This window comes from Bacillus rossius, chromosome 1 (assembly GCF_032445375.1).
Source record: "Bacillus rossius redtenbacheri isolate Brsri chromosome 1, Brsri_v3, whole genome shotgun sequence".
In the NCBI taxonomy this organism is placed as follows: Eukaryota; Metazoa; Arthropoda; class Insecta; order Phasmatodea; family Bacillidae; genus Bacillus; species Bacillus rossius.
This window is the reverse complement of record NC_086330.1, coordinates 38661940-38683629: the sequence shown is the minus strand read 5'-3', so window position 1 is coordinate 38683629 and position 21690 is coordinate 38661940. Positions and strand designations below refer to the sequence as shown.

The window sequence follows — 21690 nt, the reverse complement described above, 5'->3', positions numbered from 1 at the left end:
ACCCACACCGAGTGAAATAATGAAAAAATTAATAAATTTCACAAGCGAGATCAGTTGAAAGGCAAATCTGATGCAGAGTATGTGGCAGATCTGCTACAGCTCTCTACCCATTGTTAGAATGCCACAGGATCGCATAGTCCAATGGGTAAGGGATAGAGCAGTTCAGCACACCATGCTTTCTAAGGTCAAATTGACACACAAAGATGCAGTGGACTCGGCTACAGCAGCGGAAACAGCAAGTTGGGCTGTGCACGGTTGCGTGGAGCAATGAATGACTTAAGTGGGGGCAACGTCAAGAGTTAAGAACCCCCAAGAATTCATCAGACTGTAGGCACACATCCAAACCAAAATACCTTCAGCAACAGGAATGCACCAGACAGTAGACCCCAAAGGTGGGTGCCCGGAAGTGAGCCAGCATCAGGGTTGCAGAACACCGAGGTATGGTTTGCCATTTTCTGCATATGCTATCTAATACTTCTATTTCCTTTACTTTTGTCAACTGACATGATTTCGTAAATCTTTCACAATAACTTGGTACATATGTGAAAGCAGGGTTGTCTTCACAAATACATAATAAAATTTCCATGACTTTTCCCTGACTTTCATTCACCAAATTTTAAAATTTCCCTGGCTAATTTTTTAATATAATTTTCTTATTTCTGAATTTTCCGAAAGAAATTTTAAAAAATAATCCAGCCTCCACCATCCCCATTGCTGGCCTAGTTCACACTCCACATTCTTTATTCCACACAGAACCGTACATACAACCTATTATAGTGGGCATGACTATGCACTGAAAAAACCTGCATAACCACTATCTTTAGACATTTAACCATACTGTTAACTGGTATTCTATGTTAAGCTGCTAATGCAGATTATTTTTAGGTTATGTTATTTTGATGATTGTTTTTCATATAGTATCAGCCATCATTTAAAGAATTTTAATTACTTGAGACCCAACTCTTAATGACTATCTCAAATGTTGGTTAGGTTAATCTAATGTTAATGGGTTTTTTTTATTTTAATTTACCTTATTTCACCAATTTTATTGGACCTCTAAATTTGTTTGGAAACTGAAATTTCTCTGTTGCCAGAATATTAGGAAATCCCACAAATACGCAGACAATGGTACAGTTGTGACATTATTTGTCTTCTACCAAGGTTGTTTTTGTAAGTGCAATGCATTTTGGGTAAATTGTAATCATAAAAATCCAGCACATTTGCACATGACTGTTCACTAGTGTGGAAGAATGTTTGCAGAACGGTATTTTTGTAACCAATCAGGATGAACTACAAATTTTGTTTAAAACTTCACTTCCCGAACATTATGGAACATCCACCGTATTTGTTAATTTTAGGAAGCTGACCTTGGTTCAGTAGTTTCAGATACATATGATGGCCTCTTGCTACATATGGTAACATTTATTCTGAATGGTCAGTTGGCCCATGGGGCTTGCTTTTCTCTTGTTTACGAATATACGAAATGTTAGTTGCTTTGTACAGCCAGTGCTGCATCGTTTGCAACTCATATTCACAATATTAGGTAACCTGGAGACATATAATATAATGCTTGCTGGTAGGAGCCAGGCTGAAGAGCAACGTGTGTGCGTGTGTACGTGAGCGCGGGCGCGCGCGTGTGTGTGTGTATCGTATTTCAGTTAAAAAGTGTACAATGAAGTTTAACTGATGAATGTTTTTCTCGTAAATATTTCTTTGTAATCAAACAACAATGTTAACATGTGTGAACAATATTTGGAACTTGGTATGTAAGTTGGCTATCCTATTATTTTTTTTTATTATTTTTTTAAGAACACTAAATGAAGATACAATTTAAAACTAACACTAAATGAAGATACAATTTAAAAACTGTTTCTTCCATCTTAAATATTGGTGAAATCAACTTCAAAAATAAAAAATAAAATTAATATTTTTGTCAACTGCTGTGTTTCTTCATACTTCAAATGTTTAATGAATGTTACTGTCAGGTTTCCTAGCCAACTAATCTTGACATGTAACAAAAAATCTGATGAAAAAAATGCTTTCTAAGCTTGGGTGATAACAGACTGGACCATAACATTTCCGCACTCAAATTACTATCATTGGGAAATTTCCATAACAATTTCCAAGATCCCAAGTAAATTTCCTGACTTTCCCCTGACTAAATCCAACTTCCCTGAGCTTTCCCTGACTTTCCAGAATGTGGTCATCATGTGGAAGACACAAGTAACTCACGCTTAGCACAACCTACCGCAAACGTACCTTTGACGTAAAATATGTCCACAGGGTACTGCCTCCCATCAACACTCAAGATAGTAGCAGTGTTCTGATTCACATCTTTGGTACTGTTTAGGTTGAAAAAGTTCCTTAGTTCTTCAGCATCCACAGTTGCTGATGCCACAATCAGTTTCAGCGTTTTACGTTTCTGTAATGTAAAAAATTGTTTTTAGCAAAATCTTATTATTAGAACTCAAAATTTAATTTAAAACAAAAACTAAGTATTTAAGCAGCTTTAAAAAAAATTAAGGCACTTAAAATACAGTTAAATACATTTAAAGCTACTTACCTAATTAAAAAACATGGATAATATTTAACATAAAATGAACTCCAGATATAGCATTATACTGTTAATTAATTTCAATTCTTTAAAAATTTCAAAAACTTTCTTTGAAATACACACTTATATGAAAAACTCTTTTAAAGTCCTCCATCTACAGCATTTTTACCTCCTAATTATCTTAATTAAATTTTGAATATTTTTAAAATTAAAATATTTTTAATAACTACAAAACTAGCTAAATAAAAATTTAGGCTACAGCTTTCCATTCATTAATTTAATAACACATAATACAAACTACTGAAACACTAAACTGTTTTTATGTGTGGCTAATGATAATAAACAAAAAAGCAGTTTATGTAAATCACGGAACATTAAAAAACATGAATATGACTGATAAATAGTGGCATGGCATTCTTTATGGATATGTATTATAAGTTTGTTCCAGCATATCATCTTTACACACAACCCTATTCCTATAAAAGTCAGGGGAGGTAAAAAAAAATTGGGCAGCTTTTCACAAGCTACAGCAGGACCAGGACATACAAATACACGTATGCTTTATTCCTATAACATTCCTTGGCTCACGGCTGTGACTGAACATACACAAGAACAAACGGCAGGAACAGAAGTCTAACAGCATCAATTTGTTGAGTATGCAATGCTTGCCAAGCACATATATAACGTAAACCCATGTAAAGTAGCCAAAAGGAAATTGTAAAATTGTCTAGTAGTATTTACTATTATAGCAGGTATTAAAGAATTATATCTTTTATTTAAATAAATGACAATAAATCCTTTGATAAATTACAGTAAATTAACTGTTATGATTACTGGGTACAGTATTTACTCGCATATTGATCACACATTTTATTTCAATTTTTAGTATGAAAACATGAAGTTCAGTTCTTATGCGAATTTATAACTTTTGAGTTTAAAAAAAAACTCTCCTGTGCTGGTTTTAAATAAATATTTTATCAGTAAGTATAAATTGTTTAGTTAAAATATCTGAGCAGTGCGTGAAAAGCACTATGAATGGCGCCATTGTGCTCATCTGCCCGGCCGAACCAGCCGGCACCGGCGACTGACATGACTCTGGGCTAGCATTCAGCTGGAGATGGGGTAAATCTAAAAATAAACCGGTCTGTTTGGGTGTGAGCGTTCTGTGAGTGTGTGTGGCCATGTAGCGGTGTTGACGCAAGAATGCCTCCTCACTCCCTCCCAAAGTAATAATGTAGCCCAGAAAGCTGACAAAAAAGAGAACAGAGGGTTAATTTCTTCATTTTCATAACCTAACTAAAACTAGGTGTATTTGTATGGGAGGGGTCTGGGTTAGGGAATACTCTAGGTGTGTCCCAGGCTGAAGCCTTTACGCCTCATCATGCTGGGTTTCAGCCATGCAGAAAGGGTAGCATGTGAACCAGTGCCGTGTTTCTTTTGCACCAACGGAACTTGGAACTCTTAGTGAACACAGATATATGGTGAGACCCATATTCGGTGGGCGACTATTACAGCAAAAAAATGATCATTTTATTGCCCAAATTATACATGTGACCCTTATGCAGGTAAAAACAGTATATTTAACCTTCTTCTCTAAACATTTCTTACTTTAGCAAATAAACCATGACGATACCCAGAAGGAAAATACGCAGCACTGGTAAACTGTAAATAATACTTACGTGCAGTGCATTTACTACTTTAGAGATACATAGTAAAATTTTCTACAAAACAATGACAACATAAAATATGGGAAAATCTCAATGATTATACATAAAACCGGATGTGCGACGTGCCACGCACGTCTGCAATCACGAAGCCGTCAGTCCCTTTCTACCTACACGCGTACGCGGGTCACCAAGATAGCCGTCACTACCCGACTGCCAGCGCGTCACTTGTTTCCAAGACGACCACACGCCACATCCTCCGTTGCCCGTGACAACCACACCGAACACCGGCAAAGCCATCCGAGCCTCCCTGACCGGCCGCTACCCCCTGCCTACCCTCTCACCCCGCAGCGTTCCCAGCACGTAGGCCGACTGGAATCCCTGGAAGCGGCCGGCGATTCCCGGAGCCCTCTCCCTTCCGACGACACGCCCAGGCTCTCAGGAGGGGTATAACAGGCCGGCCCTTCGCAAGGAAAAGCGGGGAGGTAAAGGTCCTTACGGTACTCCATAACAAAATTGCAAAGAGTCTCTGGGCGGCACTCAATAGAGAGCTGGTCCGGAGGCTCAAGCAGGCATGATAAAGAAAGAAAAAGCCACATGGTGCCCGAAGTGCACTGCCGGCAGCCGAGCCTAGTCCCACAGCGCCGCTTCAGTATCCGAGCCTAGCTCACCGCTCTGACCTCTCTCCAGCTTCTCATAGTGTCCGGGTTAGTCACGCCGGACGAAGTGAGTGCCGCCCGTCACGTGGCGAGGCCCGAGTGCCCAACAGAGGTCCGTGTGGAGGAAAGAAACAGAGAGAGAGGCGTGCGCTAGTCTAGTCACTGCGATCGTACCTGGAGCGTAGTCGGTCGCGAACTTGTGAGTAGAGAAAGTTGGTCAGTTCGAGTACTGTGTACAAGAGAGACTGCCACCTGTGTGGGGTCAGGACAATAAACCGCTGTCTGAGAATTAGTGTGTACTCGTCTGTGGAACGTGCCAACCCACGGGGAAACCCATCAACCAACAGATCTTCAACCAAAGCCAGCATCACTCCCAGGAGGGCCCAGCAGTTGCAGCCGCTCCATCAGTAAGTAGACCACGACGACAGATACCCTTCTCGTACAGAGGTGAGGTTAAGAAGACCCCCCCCCCCCCCCAGCCGAACCCAAGCCCCAGCGCACCACCCCCGTCCTGGCCAGGCTTCATTCCTGTGGAAGAGGACTCTCCCGACCCGGCCCCTTGGGTCTATGCCACAGACGGGACCGAGCGGCTGCCGAGAGGAGAAAGAACACAGTAGCTTCACGCCCGTCCACTGTATACTTCCCTAGGCCTGTACCTACCCCAGCGCCATTTCCCAGGGACAATTAACCTTCTGCATCACATACCGACTCTGGCTCGCGAATCAACCGACAGCCACTTTCAAGGCATCCCTCGCTGGGAACACACCCCCAAGCTGATTCGGCCATTTCCCCCCACTCCACCCAGGAATTTGCACTAGCACCAAATAGAAGAATCGCTATCAGCAACACCCTAGGCAGCCATAAAAGAAGATTGTAAGCGTAGAGCACACCTGCCTAGCACTTTAAGAAAGGCGTTGACACGACAAACCATTAATAATGTTTTAGGAATTGTGCAACAGTAGGCAATTATTTGTGTTATTGATACAATATTTTTAATGAATAGAAAGAATAATTTAGGCTATACATTTTATAATTTACTTTCCATAAACAAAATTTACTTTAATCCTTCTATATCGTGTATTCACACCATTACCATCACATTTACACCATCACAATGTTTTACGTTCAATATCCTATGAAATAACTTACACGGAGTATTTTTTTCAGGAGCCCCATCACAATGTCTGTGTAAAGTGTTCTCTCGTGGACTTCGTCCAACACAATGACGCAGTAGTTCCTCAACAGTGGATCGGCCATCATCTCTCTCAGCAGAATCCCCTCGGTCATGAACTGCAAAACAACAAACATCACTTTCATTCACAAATATCTATTCAATTCTTAAGTATTCTAAAAAATTTAAATTTGAGGACAAATATTTTAATAAAAATGCTTCAGGAAGTTCAATTCATAAATTCTAGCACCAGCATCTGTGTAGTTGACAAGGACTACATTATTTGGGGTAGATTTTTGACACAAAAAGAAATTGTTTATGTCGTAACTGTGTGAATATCTTTTTTTACCTTAAAAATAAAAATTTAACTTATAGTTTCTTCAAAACTTAAAATTCTGTTTGTTTTGCATATATATTAATTTATTTCTGGCTCTTGAGATCTTAGTAGTATGCTAAATGGTAAGGATACTTGAAACAACTTCTCAGTAATAAATTACAAAATAAACATTTCATACTATGTATTTGACAATCATATACAAAGAGAGAAAACGTAATTATGATATGTAAAAAAAATATACCGCCCGAATAATGTTCGAGTGTCAACTTTTAGAGACAAGATTTTTGGTTTTATTTTTGGTCAAATTTCATTTTTAAAACAGAAGATTTTGGTGTTATTGTTTTTATTTTATAAATTACTGTTTTGTAATACTGATTCCACAAAAAGAGTGCATTTATATGCTGTAATTTTATAATAAAATAGTTTATAGTAAATTAATAATTTAAAAGAAACATTCAGAACAATAAAAATTAATTGGCAAACATTTATGGTTTAAACATGATTCAATAAGAGATGCACAATAAAATTAATTAAATTAAATTTTCTGATCTCCGCACTTTGGTACAATTTTTGTCCGGAAACAATGACATTCCATGAATTTCAAACATTTTTATGATTTGAATTAAGTTTTGGTTAAACCTGTTTAATTTTTTAATCAATCTTAAACAATAAACAATAAAATAATTCAATAAATGTTCAATCAAATTTAAATCTACCAAATCAAATGTCACATTAAATCCATCGAAAACTATGAGTTTTCTTTATCTTCATTGGAGGGGAAACCGTATTTCAGGACATACTCGCTTGGCATTTACTTTGCGAAAGGCATTAGTCACAATTCCTCTTAACTTAATAAAATACTTTAATGTACCTAGGATCGAATTGAATAGGTTCGTCATCCTGTACAGGATGTCTGGTGAGAGATAAATTAAAGGAGATGTTTAAAATAACTTAATACTAATTTGCAAATGACTTTACATTTTATTTTTAAAGTTAAAGAAGCAAAATCAGTCTCAAAGAACATTTACAGATCGTGATTAAAATACGACAACAATCTCATCCGTAATTAACTACTGAACGACCATAAAAGAGAGAGAGAGAGAGAGAGACAGAGAGAGAGAGCTTCACTAATCTCTTCTCTAATCCTTCCGAATACGTTACACCATAATTTATTATTAAAAATAGGAAAAGATAAATCAATACACATATTTTCAAATAAGTATAACATTTCTTGATCCATTACTTTAAAACTAACATATGGGCCTCTCCTGCCCTTGCCAACCTGAACGAACATTACATTTTCAAAATATGACTTTAAAAACTCGTGACCACTGATGAAAGGCATAGCCTCCGCCAGAGTGAGCTTAAACTTGATTATATGAAAAACTAACTAAACGACTTGTTACCACAGGAGAGAGACATAGCCACCCCCTGAGAGAGCCCCGAGATTACAAACACTTTCGCTTAAATTCCCGCGCACTGCCGTGCCTACCATAACAAACGCTGGTTATTGAAGCCAACTAACCAGGACAGCTGAGAAGGCTACCCCCTCTACCCAGACGTGCAGGCCACACTGCACGGCCTGTTACGACAGCGCACCCAAGTAACCGCGGCCAGTGGCTGTGCCAGCGCACGGCCGAACAAGCAAACTACATAAGAATGTGCACTCTGCAAGCCAGCAGCGCGCCGTGCCGGCCCCATGTCCCGATTACTTGGTCACGCCACTTGCGCCGACGAGTGAACAGAGCAGCCAGCCCAGAGTCCCATCAGTTAAGTCCCCAAATTTGATTTCAAAAACCCTGCAAAATTTTGAACCATGACAATATAACTTGCATTTCAGCGTATTAACTTACATTTTTATGTAAACAGACTTAAACAGTGTACTTGTATTACACACAAGACTCATACTGAAAATGTTAAAATGCCAGGAAAAATTCCCTGTAGGACTGATGCAGGATATTTATCTGATTGATCAAAATAGATCGCCACTTAAAATTTAGCATTTCATGAAACCAACCTTGATTTTCGTCACATTCGGTTCGAAGCATTCGTCGAACCTGATGCTGTATCCAACGACCTGGCCCAGGAGGCAGCCCTTCTCCTCTGCAACCCTGGTCGCGAGAGTCGTGGCGGCAACTCTCCGGGGTTCCGTGACCCCTATCACCTTCCCGTCGCTGCCCCAGCCAGCTTCCAGCAGGTACTGCACAACAAAAATAGGTGAATTACGTCTCGACATCACCTAGACATCTAGGTCATCAGAGATGGGTGAGGATGTCGCAGAGCCCAGATGCATCCATTGAGAAAACAAGGATGTGACGATAAAACACATCAGCTCACTGCAACGTCCACCATGTTTTCCAGTTGAGAAAAATCAGACTTTGACCCACGGGGCAGGGGCGTACGCAAGGGAGTGGGGAACGGGAATATATTCCCCCCCTTCCTAAAAAAATCTTTAAAAAATTTAGAAAAATCTAGTACTTCCACCAACAAAAGGAAAGAGTTTTATTATTTATTTATTTATTTTAAGGAGGGGCAAGGTGTTAGACAAAAACAAAAACAAACACAAAACAAACTTTCACAGAAATGCAAAAAAAAAGTAAAAAAAATATAAAAAACATAGACAAAGACAAAATGGACTTACAACTTGAAATAGTAGCTAATGCAAATATTAAAAAAAATTAAAGTAAATAATTAGGACCAAAAAAGCAACAAATGCATTAATGCAATACAATACACTACATCCACTCTTACAATAGTTATTAACTAAGATAGCTATTGGATAGCTGGGTCCTCTTTTTTCTTAAATTATACAAATAAAAGCATTTGTGTCTACAGTAGTTACTATTTTAGTAAACCAATTTAATGAAACACACAGACACTAACTAATTTTTAATTTTTTTAATCATAATCAAAAGTTCACAAATCTATCTTAAATGTTTCAACATACCAAAAACCACTAAAATTCAATGAAAAATATTTTCCACTGAATAGATTTATATTAATAAAAATGTAAATATGTATTAGTGTAGGTAAATTACACAACAAATGGATTTTAAGATCATTTTACCATATATCTGATGTTAACAATATTCCTGAAACACACAAAAACAATTTACAGAAAGAACATGAAAACACGTGAGTAACTTGACGAGTCAATTTGACTGATAAATATGTTTTACTGCACAAACAGGTGCATACCTGCAGTTGGCCTGCATATTAGGCAGAACACATTCAAGTGAAACCAAGCATATTGCAGTTACACAAAATGTTGCTACATAAAAGTGGAAAAATGTAGTTAAAACCAACAACAAATTTCTTATTCTCAGTAGATTTGTGATTAAGGCTCAGTTTCACACACCAAATTGGCTATATCATTCTTGTCATTATATTATTCACAGGCAATTCGAGTAAATTTATTCCAATAGCTTATTTGCCTCAAATTTTCTAACCAGATATTTACTAAACATTATTTTCAAGCTGTAAAACATCCCGCATGTTGTTGTAATTATGGACATTTTGTGTGTCTTTTTAACATATTAAGATTATATTTAGTGAATATCTGTTGAGGAAATCTATACTAATATTATAAAGCTGAAAAGTTTGTTTGTTTGTTTGGTTGTTTGTTTGAACGCGCTAATCTCAGGAACCACTGGTCCGATTTGAAAATTTCTTTCAGTGTTGGATAGTACATTTATCGAGGAAGGCTATAGGCTATATTATATTATCAATAACATTAGGGATCCTTACTAAAAGGCCAATTTAGAATCAAATGCGTTGGAGGGGGTTAGATACAACATGCAGTACACGTACGAAGTGTGTGTTGACAATGCCGCAGGCGCTAGAAGTTTATTTCCTATTGCCTATTAACATTGTTGCCATGCAATAGATGCCTTATCATTCTTAATTTTCCCATACAAGAAAAAAACACCCGTGTGATATTAACAACGAAGCAATCAGTACCCTCATATAGAATACATAGAGATAGTGTGAGGTATGTATGTAGATATAAAGAGATAAATACAGATAGATAGATACAGACATATATAGGACTATAGATGTAAATAGAGATAAATATATATTTAGAGACATGGATAGATTATTTGTATATGTGTTACTACTTCAAACATATTACAAAACAAAACTGAATGAGGCATTGCAATGCATGCCGAGCATTAGCTAGATAATGGAATCTTTTCAATATTAGTAATCCCTTATTTTTCAGTTTTTTTTTTTCTATATTGCTTTATAGAGTCTAGATTACATACAGACCAGGTAAATAACTATAAACTGGCAGAACGTCTGTCGGGATCTAAAAGTGACATAAATTATTTTGCACACTTGACATTCAAATTAAGAAGACAATTACTAACTACATCTGATCTCTAAACAGTTCCTCTTCACCCTGTGTTCAGCCCGGGCAATGCTGGGTACTGCAGCTAGTTTGAGATTAAAAATAAAATGAAAGAGTGTTATTGTAATGAATTTACAGAACAATTAGAAATGACAAGAAACTAAATAACCTTTTACCTGCTGTAGTTTAGTATCAGGTCATCCGAAAAATTCACTCTTGTTCCCATTTGACGCTGTATTTAATAATCTAAAACTTTTATATGAAATACTTTTATTATAAACAAGTTATTTTCGAAGATATTTGAGATAAATTTACATTGAAACAAAAATTTTTCATAAATGTGAGAAACTGGTCCAAATTTGACCTAATAAAGTTTGGTGGCGGATGGTACACAAAATTCAATCTTGGTTTCATTCGACTACAATTTAATGTTATGCAACTTTTATTTCAATTACATTTTCAAAACTTTGATTAATTTTATAGATATAAGAGAAAGCTGCAAAAACACCCCTTTTGGGGGTACATTTTTACCCCTCACCACTTTTCCACAGCTCCCACGAGAGGGAAAACCTAGGATAGTCATATTGGGTCACAAATGAAGCCATTAAAACAAGAAAAAACTTTTTTTAGGACTTTTGTGTCTAACGCTACTGGCTTATATGTAATACTAAGCAAACAAAGAATCAACTAATATGTTGGCTAATAAATTTGATATTGTACTCTTTATTTCAAATAAAGATGTAATTGTATCAAATATCCTCAAATAATGGAAGGTATTTGTATTAAGGTGAAATTATTTTATTGTTCTAAGCATAGCTTTAATCATAGTAGATTAAACTGTCAGTGTCACTATGGTATAAACATAGATAAAATTAAAAAAGATGAAATGAAAAGAATGTAAGTGCGATTTCATTAGGCAAAATATATACTCAAACACTAAAACAAATTTTAATAATCCGATACTTGATCTTAACTAAAGATTAAAAAGGCCTACCATATCCACTTTAAAAATATCATTCTCAAATGGTTTTGTTATGAAATAAATCTTTTAAGCACCTGACAAATGTATTGTGTCTGTCTATTTAGTAAAAATGTTTGAAATTAATCACATTATGTTCTTTAAATGTTAAGATTTTAGAAATGCTCTGAAATTGCGCGAGCGAAACCACCTAGTTGTAAAATATGTGTGTAGGGACACCTGTAGTCACTAGGTTATTTTTTTCTCTCTTCTCTGTTTGATATCATAAAAGACACACTAAGAAACTCTTCAAACATGTAATTTATGTTCAGTTTCTAACCTTTTTCTTTAGTGTATTACTTATGTGATATGAACTTTTCTTCATAAAACAAAACCTACCCTATTTACACCCCCTTAGGAGTGGAACTTTAGAAAACTGTAAAAAATTGTTGATGTTTATGGAATATTAATGGTTCATACACAATATCTTACCTCCTGCTTCATAAGCTTCAAAGATATTTATTATTATGTTAAAATTAACCCCTTTTCACTCCCTTGGGGATGGAATTTCATAATAATCCATTAGGCATGATGATTTAACAAATTGACATACAGACAGAAAATTTAAAAATTGCTTTTTTGGCCCATCAATATTTTATGCATGGGTGCCACAGTATGTTTATGAGGCACATGGACCCAGCAGAGACTCATCAGGAATGAGACTCAAATTTTCCTACTGTAATACCTCAAACCTTCTAAACATGGTCCACTCAGAGATCCAAAACACTTGCACGATGATCCCACCCCCCTGCGGTGGGCTCTGATGCATGCCACACACCTGGGACCACAAGTTGTCGCCATGTGGTAAGGAATATTATGTCTCACAGTTAACACGATTTATTCGACATGATCTGTTCACACACTCCTTACAAATCCTGCCTCGCAGCACGAATCTGTATAAGTTGCAGTTGGTAAACCTCCTTATTGCAGAGACAAGTTTCTCATGCGTTAATTTAAAAAACCCATAATGGTTAAAAGTATAATAATTAAGCTATCTGACTCCCAAGGCACACCCTGGGTATAATAAATATTAATAAATTATTTTAGATTGTGAAACTTTAATAAAACAAGTGAACAGTCACTGACGGCAAGCGATCTGAAGTCCCTGGGGTGCAGATGCTTCCTACCTCGGGCAGGGATAGCTTCAAACTGGGCCGGATATAGGAAAATGGCCAATAACCAGGGCCCTTCCCACTGATGACCATTGTGTGATACTGGATCCATGCCACTTACGTTAAGAAGCTTATACATAAAAACCCTTCACAGTATATAAACAACTTAAGTTCTTAAAGTCTCTTTACTATTAATTAATATTTAAAACTATGATGTTTTAAAATTGTATTCAGGGATGTTCTAGTCCAGCTGGCGATGACAGAATTATAACAAGTTGGTTAATAGGTAATTTGTCGTGGCTGAAAAAGAACAAAGAATAAAAAGAAAAATTGCAATATTTTTATGATACATTCATGAGGGCATCACACTGCTTTTAATGACACTCAATTGCACCCTCTTCTGGGCTGATGGTGTGCTATCCATATGCCGGAGCACCCGGTGTGCACGTCACATTGCACACCAAGATAGAGCAGGAGAGGTTATGGGGCTCAAGTGGGTGTAGCCCTGGACCATGTCATATATTTGCTTGATCACAATTTGATACTGTGTTTAAAATTAAGGCCCCCACCTACCCGGGCACACACACAGAGTGCAGAGCTTCAGAAGAAACGTCGCAATTTGAAAACTGCTATCCGAATGGTCTCTGTTTACGAAAAGCATTTAAGAACATGCTGAGGGCGGATGGGTAGTTCTGTCTAAGTATTTCGTTTTTGAACCGTATTTTTAGGAGAGTGAAAATGTCTAAGCCATGAGTTATCAGAGTTATTTTAGAATCTCGAAAGCAACAGAGGGCCTTGCATTACACTATATCTTCATTTCTTTGCCATCTAATATCATGGTTACCCGTCAAATTTTAGAGTTATTCTATGCCCAAAGAGAAGACTGCACGCCAGTTAAGAGACTTGCACTCAAGAGGCGACACTGCGCTATAAGCACCAGCAAGCGTCGCACTTATCATCTCGCATCACTAACACATATACCTCCCTGACCACGTGAGCCCCTCAATACATTGTTGCTCTTACGTTTAATTATTGTGTTACGGATTATTAACGGATCACAAGTTTATAAATAAAATATGTATCAAGTTTAAGACGTTAAGTTTCTACATAGTAGCCTATGTAAAATTACTGATAGCTACTGCAACCAAGGTTTTATCATTTCTGTATTTTTCCCAGTTATTAAGACACTTTTAAAATTTTGTAGTTTTGTCTGTTTTCACGGTTATCCTAGTCTGCAGGAACCTTACCTGATAGCATTGCTTTCCAGTGTAGCAACTTGAAAAGAACAGTCCTGTCATTCATTACTACATTTTCCTGCACCTGACTTATTTACTGCACAGCAAAATATAATTTATTAATGACAAATAATTTAACATGTTTCATCACCTCTAGAGTGAAATGACAGAATAACCTATTTCTCCACAGTAAGTTCAGTGTCTCTATAGGGAAATAACTTTCACTGAGTATAATGTAACAACACTCAATTTTATACAGCAACTTTCTTCGAAAGATATAAAATAATTTATTTTAGTTAAATTTTACCAACATTTTTGTATTTGCTTAATTTAAATTCCATATTAGGCCTTATGTTCACTTTCACTATAGTATTAAGTTTAAAATCACCAATTGAAATAGGTATTTGTCTATTGTTCTTTAAGATTTATCAAAGCATAAAAATGACACTGTCTGCAGTGGCAGATAGAGAAATTTTTTTTTCAGGGGAGATGGAGATTTCAAAGAAAAAAAATGTTTAATCTAAACGTGTATTTAAAAGAAATGTGAGCATGGAATTCACGCACAATCCACATAAAAATGAACAATAATGATAAACTCAAATGCACAAATCAAATACTCTTTTCCACATGAATAAATAAATTGTAGATTCATTAAATTAATTAAATAAAGGAAATATGGCAGCGTCAAACGTCAGCTGTTACAAGAACACAAGCAGCGTTACGAGAATTCTGCAACATCTCAATTCTACCTCTCCCCTGCCGTCTCCCCTTCTGGCCGTAACAACTAGAATATAGCATGCTCCGCTACGTATCTATCCCCTCCCCCTTGCCATCTTCCCAATCGACCTCATTGCCGCTGACACACTCTCCTGCTCTACCGGTTCCTCCACCACGTACAAATTTCCCTCAAGCAATCAGAATTTTTGTAATGCTAGAAAATTGTTTCCCCCTCAGTAAAGAAGTTTCACTTCAAAAAAAACTTACATTCATACTGACAATAACAGACATATGGGGCCACAAAAGTAGATGAGGGCAACATGGCATCCCCTCAGTAAAATACTGACTCACCCATATTTTGGTAAATTTTTCCATAACTTATTGGGTGGGGGGATATATCCCTCCTATCCCCCTCCCCATTCATCCACCAATGACTGCCTGAATGAAGGTCATTCTGGTGCAATGCTGGTCACCTTTCAAGGTTCATATTGATGTGTAACATCTTAGCTCTTGATATACAGAATGTGGTAGAAGTAATTATGTGAATGAAACGGAAGTCAATTGGAACGGAAATATGTAAACCTGGTGGTGCCAACTGTAGAAGTCTCAGAAATCTAAAAATTATGGCGGACCCATGTGATTCATCTTTATATATTAACTTTGGCGAACATTGAAGGTTGTACTTGCACATTCGTGTGCCTATCTAAATTTTATAATAGTACAACCATATTTTAATATTTTACTTTATAATTTATAGTCATAAAATACATGACAAATTACGAAATACACATTACAATTTTGACAATCTTTAGTTAAGGGCGTATGTCCCGTTCCAGGTCATGATTTTAGATTTATATTAATCACTGATCAACTTTTAGACATTTTCAATCGTTTAACTTTCATGAAATGAAAAATATATATAGTTGCATACTTTTTGCATAATTAGCTGCCAAAGTTACATTTTTAACCTTTTTGGGTTGTACAAATAAGGAGAATTTAATTTATTGCAGAACTGAAACTTTTTAGGATTAACTGCTATGCAACTGGCTACTTCAAGAAATGGTTTGCATTTCTTTCAGAAAATATTAATTAATTTTACCTGACATTTCAAAATTCTCAAAATTTGTATGATCTTGACAGCCAAGAAACATGAAATGAGTTTTTGTGATAGAAATGCAAACCATTTCTTGAAGTAGCCAGTGGCATTGCAGTTAATCCTAAAAAGTTTCAGTTCTGCAATAAATTAAATCCTCGTTATTTGTACAACCCAAAAAGGTTAAAAATTTAACTTTGGCAGCTAATTATGCAAAAAGTATGCAACTATATATATTTTTCATTTCATGAAAGTTAAACGATTGAAAATGTCTAAAAGTTGATCAGTGATTAATATAAATCTAAAATCATGACCTGGAACGGGTCATACACCCTTAACATTGAAATTTAGAGCTATTACAGCGTTCCTCATGCTGTAGACACACAAGAAATTGTTAGCTTACATACTATATTCAATGCTATGTTGAATAAAAGAATTTTGTGATGACATTTCTAATGCTTTAACTTTGTTTAATAAGCTCAGTAAGGTTAACGTTTGTTTGCAGGAAATATATACAGACTGATTTCTGTTGTTTAAGCAAAAACAAATATACATACATGTATTTAAAAATGTTTCAGGTGAATTTTGTTTTAAATATACCTACTGCTCTGCAACTTTTGGTTTAAAAATACTTAAAAGATAGGACTGCATTCATAAAGCTTCAAAGAACCAACAAAATGCCTTGTTTGTTCAAACAATTTTTTTTTGGCTGGTAAATTATAGGGAATTTAAAATTTGTGATTATATCTTTTTATGACTATTCAAGTTTCAAAATGTATTCCAGGATAGTTTCACTACCATAAAGTTTACTTTGGCACACTAATATGCTTAGTACCGCCCATGATGTTTGCGAAAGTTCATATATACGGGTGCTTGTTGCCACACGTGGGTCTGCCAGTGACGACTTTGACTCGAGGCTATAGCAGTTTCTACATGCATGCGCATTGAACTTTCAACCTTTTAAATTATAATGCGTAATGTGCGCTTAATTCATTGCAACTCTGGTACATACCAAAATTTCATCCTCAACACGCCTAAAGAAGTATAACCTCACAAACGCAGGCAATGATAATTTTGGTCTAGGGTAAATGTCACTGGTTCAGGGTTGAGGCATTCAAACCCGCATTCAGTACTCCTGTTTTCAGCTAGCCATGAGAAATAATTAATAGTACCAACTTGTTATACAGTATTATAGTTAAATATTAAATAGGGTAAATATTTTTACAATTTTCCTCTAAAATGAATACACTTCATACGTTATTTTAAATTTACGTTAAATTTTGTTTCAAAGTTTCGTACATTAAGATTATTTGCAAAATGAGAACACAAGAATTTGCTCTTACCGAGGTTAGATGTTTACACATCACTGGTGAGTACTGAAGACTCACATTCTTTTTATATCCTTTCCTTGTTTTGAAAGTAAAATATAAACTGTATAAATTATTTTTGAGACTGCCCTGTTTCTAATGTGTTAATTGTGCTTGTTCCAATGAACATAACATTTGAAGCTCAGTCTAATCATGTGTTAGGAAAAATTAATTTAAATCTTCATCAAGAAAATCCAGATACATTATGTATTTAAGTAGAAGTCAATACGGTACTCAAAAAACTTTACAATAGTGGTTTATTGCAAGACATTTCAGACCAACATCACACTGATGAAAACCAAACCAGTTCTATTGTTTACGAGGCTGGATCATTTTATGGATTTTCCTAGTGCCTCCCACAACAGAGATGCGAAAGAACAAAAACTATTGGCGATTCAGAACTCAGGAAAAACAAATTTTCACTTGATTCAAAAAACACTGCTTCTCTGCAACCATTCAAGCATACTGAGCACTGTACCAAATTAAATGATTAAGTTGTAAATCATTCACCAACCATAAGTTAAAGGAAAACTTAGGTTTGAAGAAAACTATGGTACAAATATAAGCTACAAAAAATATGTGGATTAACTCATGTTTACTTATGCTGAAGTTTATGCAAACCAATTATATGTACTCAAAGACCCCAATGAAGTTGAAACCTAAATTACAAATATATATGTTCATTTAAACCTCTAAGGGAAATCTTTTAATATTTTATTTTGTAAAATTTCTAAACGTATAATTGTTATAACCAAAAATCATAAGCAAGTTGAAAAATAGTATAATTGTGTTATTCTGTGCTGTTGTGTTGTCAGAATACCTGTTTAATTTCATCGCTGTGTTTGCATGGGTGGCTGTATTGTCGGTGTGTTGTTCAGATTACTTGTTTGGTATCATCATTGGGTTCCTCTTTCAGTCACTGTGTTGTCCAAGGTGGTTGTTTGCCTGTATTTACTGTTTTTGTTGCAATTGTCTCATCATTTTCAAGCCCACTTTGTTCGTCTGTGCAGTGATATTGTTTTAATTACATCCACAGAATTCCCTGTGCTATCTTTGCATTTAACATTTCATATCGACTGATTTTGACTTGTTTTCTGTGTGAACAATTCATATCGACTGATTTTGACTTGTTTTCTGTGCATTTGTGTTATTAATCTTTCTTTGTCCGTCCTTTGAGTTTTATCTTTGACATAAAGTGAAAACTAGAAATGTCTAAAATAATATATAAATCTATATCTTTGCCACTGCAAGAATCATTCAAAGAACGTAAAATTTTGTAAACCAATTATTTGTGTGTTTGTCTCTGCCTGAATTTAAACTTAATTATAGCTCAAAAATTTCTCTTCATTTCAAAACTGCCTTCATTGGGAGCTCAGAGGAATACCACATCATAATGTAGGATCATCAGGATCATGAATCAATGTAGCAAAAACTTTGATGGCTAAACTTTTGCAAGCATTAGAGTACATTACTACAGTATTATTTTTTTCTTTAAACTATCAAAATTACAATTCTAATGCACACACCACAGCTATTTCTTTTTTTATAATGATAGAACCCTGAAATACATGGTTAATAACTTCAAGTAGATGATTCTTTTTTTTACAAAATTTCTGTTTACAACTAGTACAACAGTTAGTTAAGAGCAAATTTTGTAACTGCTTGCAAACTTTTAAGTATAAACTTCCGTAGTTAAATATTATACCAACATCCTGCAGTATGAAGTTTATTTTCATGAAACTAACGAAGTATGCAATCTTATGCCAGTAATTTTATATTCATAGTTACTACACACAATTTAATTTGAATAAAGTAATAAATCAATTTTTAATGCTGCATGGAATTACTTTGTAACATATTTTAGGCTACACTAAATCATGGCTTTAGTACCTATTTTTAATGTAATATTTTTCTAAAATATTAAAGGAAAAAAAAGAATGCAAAGGTGAAAGATTTTTGTACTTTCTTTATTGCCATAATGATGTATAAATTCATTGCATAATAATCACCAACAATGTTGTTAATACAAACTTTGGCATAACAAATCCTAATAAAAAGCTATATAATGTATACATCACCAAAAAAATTATTAGAAATCATTCATTCAGATCCAAAACAAAAATATTAGTTACTTATGAGTGAGATATGTAGTTCACTCACTAAAAAAGCTGATAAGCTTAGGTATAATGCAAAGTTGACAAGTTACATCCATAAAACAGATATATTTTTTTTTTTTTGGTTTTAAATAAATGATTGTAATACTTTTTTCTCAGTAAGCGCAGGGGCGTAGCCAGGGGGGGTTTTAGGGGTTCAACCCCCCCCCCCTTAGCACCAAATCTTTAATTAATTTCTTATTCATCACTCAAACAAATTTCATAATAAAATTAATAAAATTTTTACCATTACAATATTTAAATTTAAGTACCAAAAACTGCTAAAATAGCACTATTTTACACCTTAAAATCCAAATTTTCCCGGGGGAGAACCCCAGGACCCCCCGCTTTAATACGGGGAGGGGCCATGCTTCTTAACACCCCCCATACACAAATCCTGGCTACGCCACTGAGTAAGCGTAAAGCACTGCCTTTAGTCAATACTGTCACAGAACATGGATTAAACAAAGTACTCAATAAGTGAAACCGCATTACCAACATATAATTCCCAATTTCACTTTGATGTTGAACAACAAATGAACCTTTTATATATATTATCTAATTAATCATTACATTTACCTAAGTGAATAAAATACTGTTAACTGTACAAATAATAACTCTTCCAAAAATATTTCCAGACTTTTTTAATTGGTATACTTAAGAATAGAAAACTCCAATTCTGATAAATTCACAATTTTGTTAGTACTGGTACCCACAATTGTTCACCACAATAGTTTTTACAGCATGTAACACACACAGTTTCAGAGATTCTTTAATTTAGTTTCAGATAAGTAAGAAAAGTGTTGTGGAAGGAAAGTATAAGGTGCGAACATTAATTTTGCATTATTGATAATGAACATTGTTCATTAAACTAGCTTATAACTGGGTGATATATGACACACACCATAATGAATACATACAAAAAAATTAATTATTCTTCACAATGAATTCATGAATTTTAACTTAACTAAGGTTATTGGACTATTTTTGGACGTGACGTCTAATAAATCGATGAACGCTGGCTGCACGCACAAAAAATTGTCCCACTACGGATGTGTATGTTGCGGACGGTACAGAGAACTAGGCCGGCACGTGGTGGCGTACTGCTCAGGTTTCACCCCGCCATGCTGCAGGGATAGGCGGGTCGCGCCGGTTGGGACACGCCTGTGCATGTCGCCACACACAGCTTGGCTTGGGGCAGACGACAACACAACGGGGTTCGAGGTTATTGTTGTGCACCGCGCCACGGGATTATCTTCGCAAGGAAATGGCGTTCTTACAAGTACGTATTATTTTAATTATTAGTGTAAATCAGTATATTTAAACAGTGTTGTATGAGTATTGTTTTAGCTGTGTAACTAAATATTTATTGTGGTATGATACTTTTTACGCTTTAGTTTGACATTGGTAATTATTTGTCATAAGTTATTATTTGATCAACTAAATCACACACCGTATTATAGTTATGAGCCCACGAGCGTGTAAATATTTCGAGTCGAACAGAGAATATGCTAGTTAAAAGAAATTCAAACAAATATTGTGCGTGGAATATTATTAATTTATAACATCTGAAACATTTGTTTCCAATATGGCCTCGTGGCTGTGGGGTTAGAAACGCTGACTACCAATCGAGAGGTTAACAGGTCAAATCCAGATGGCTGATTTTTTTTTGTACTTGTAAAAATAAATACGGCGTGCACGACACTTCAAAAATAATAAATATATTTGAATTAATGAATGCAAATAAAAGTAAATTTATTAATTAAATTGTAGATTTCATTTCACTCCTTTGTATCCATACAAAATAGTGATAATTCAATAAAAATTATTTGATTTTATTCATAAAAGTATGCAGAGGTAGATTTTATCATACAAAAGATAGAAAAATTTTAAAAAAATTTCTTCCTCAAATAATATAATATTTTTAATGCCTAAATGGTTTGGTTGCAAAAACCTATTACGGCTCAGTCTCAGGCCGAATATGATATTTCATTTTCTTCTGGATCAATCATTTCATCAATGTTTTGTTATGATGTCACGTTAAACTATCGTCCGTAAACCGACTTTACAGACAACCAATTTTTTTTTTGTGTAAGCCATGTTTTTCAAATGAAATAATACAAATATTTTATTTTCAGTATGCGTATATTTTTTTATTTAGTCTATAGTTTGAAACTGCACAAAAAGACCTTTCTAAAAGTTTCTTGATATCTATTTTTTTTTCTCACCTAAACAGCATAGCACGACTCTGTGCATTTA

The 21690-nt window shown here is 35.3% G+C and overlaps 1 protein-coding gene across 1 annotated transcript in view; it reads right to left on the bottom strand.

Moving 5' to 3' along the window:
- Positions 1 to 21690, bottom strand: part of LOC134535012 (probable ATP-dependent RNA helicase DHX35) — a 68434-nt gene that overhangs the window by 14921 nt on the left and 31823 nt on the right. The window contains exons 4-6 of the mRNA XM_063373839.1: positions 8403 to 8585; positions 6027 to 6167; positions 2260 to 2422 (exon numbers count right to left, since the gene is read on the bottom strand). Coding sequence (XP_063229909.1) covers positions 2260 to 2422; positions 6027 to 6167; positions 8403 to 8585 — 487 coding nt within the window. The remainder of the gene's footprint in view (positions 1 to 2259; positions 2423 to 6026; positions 6168 to 8402; positions 8586 to 21690) is intronic.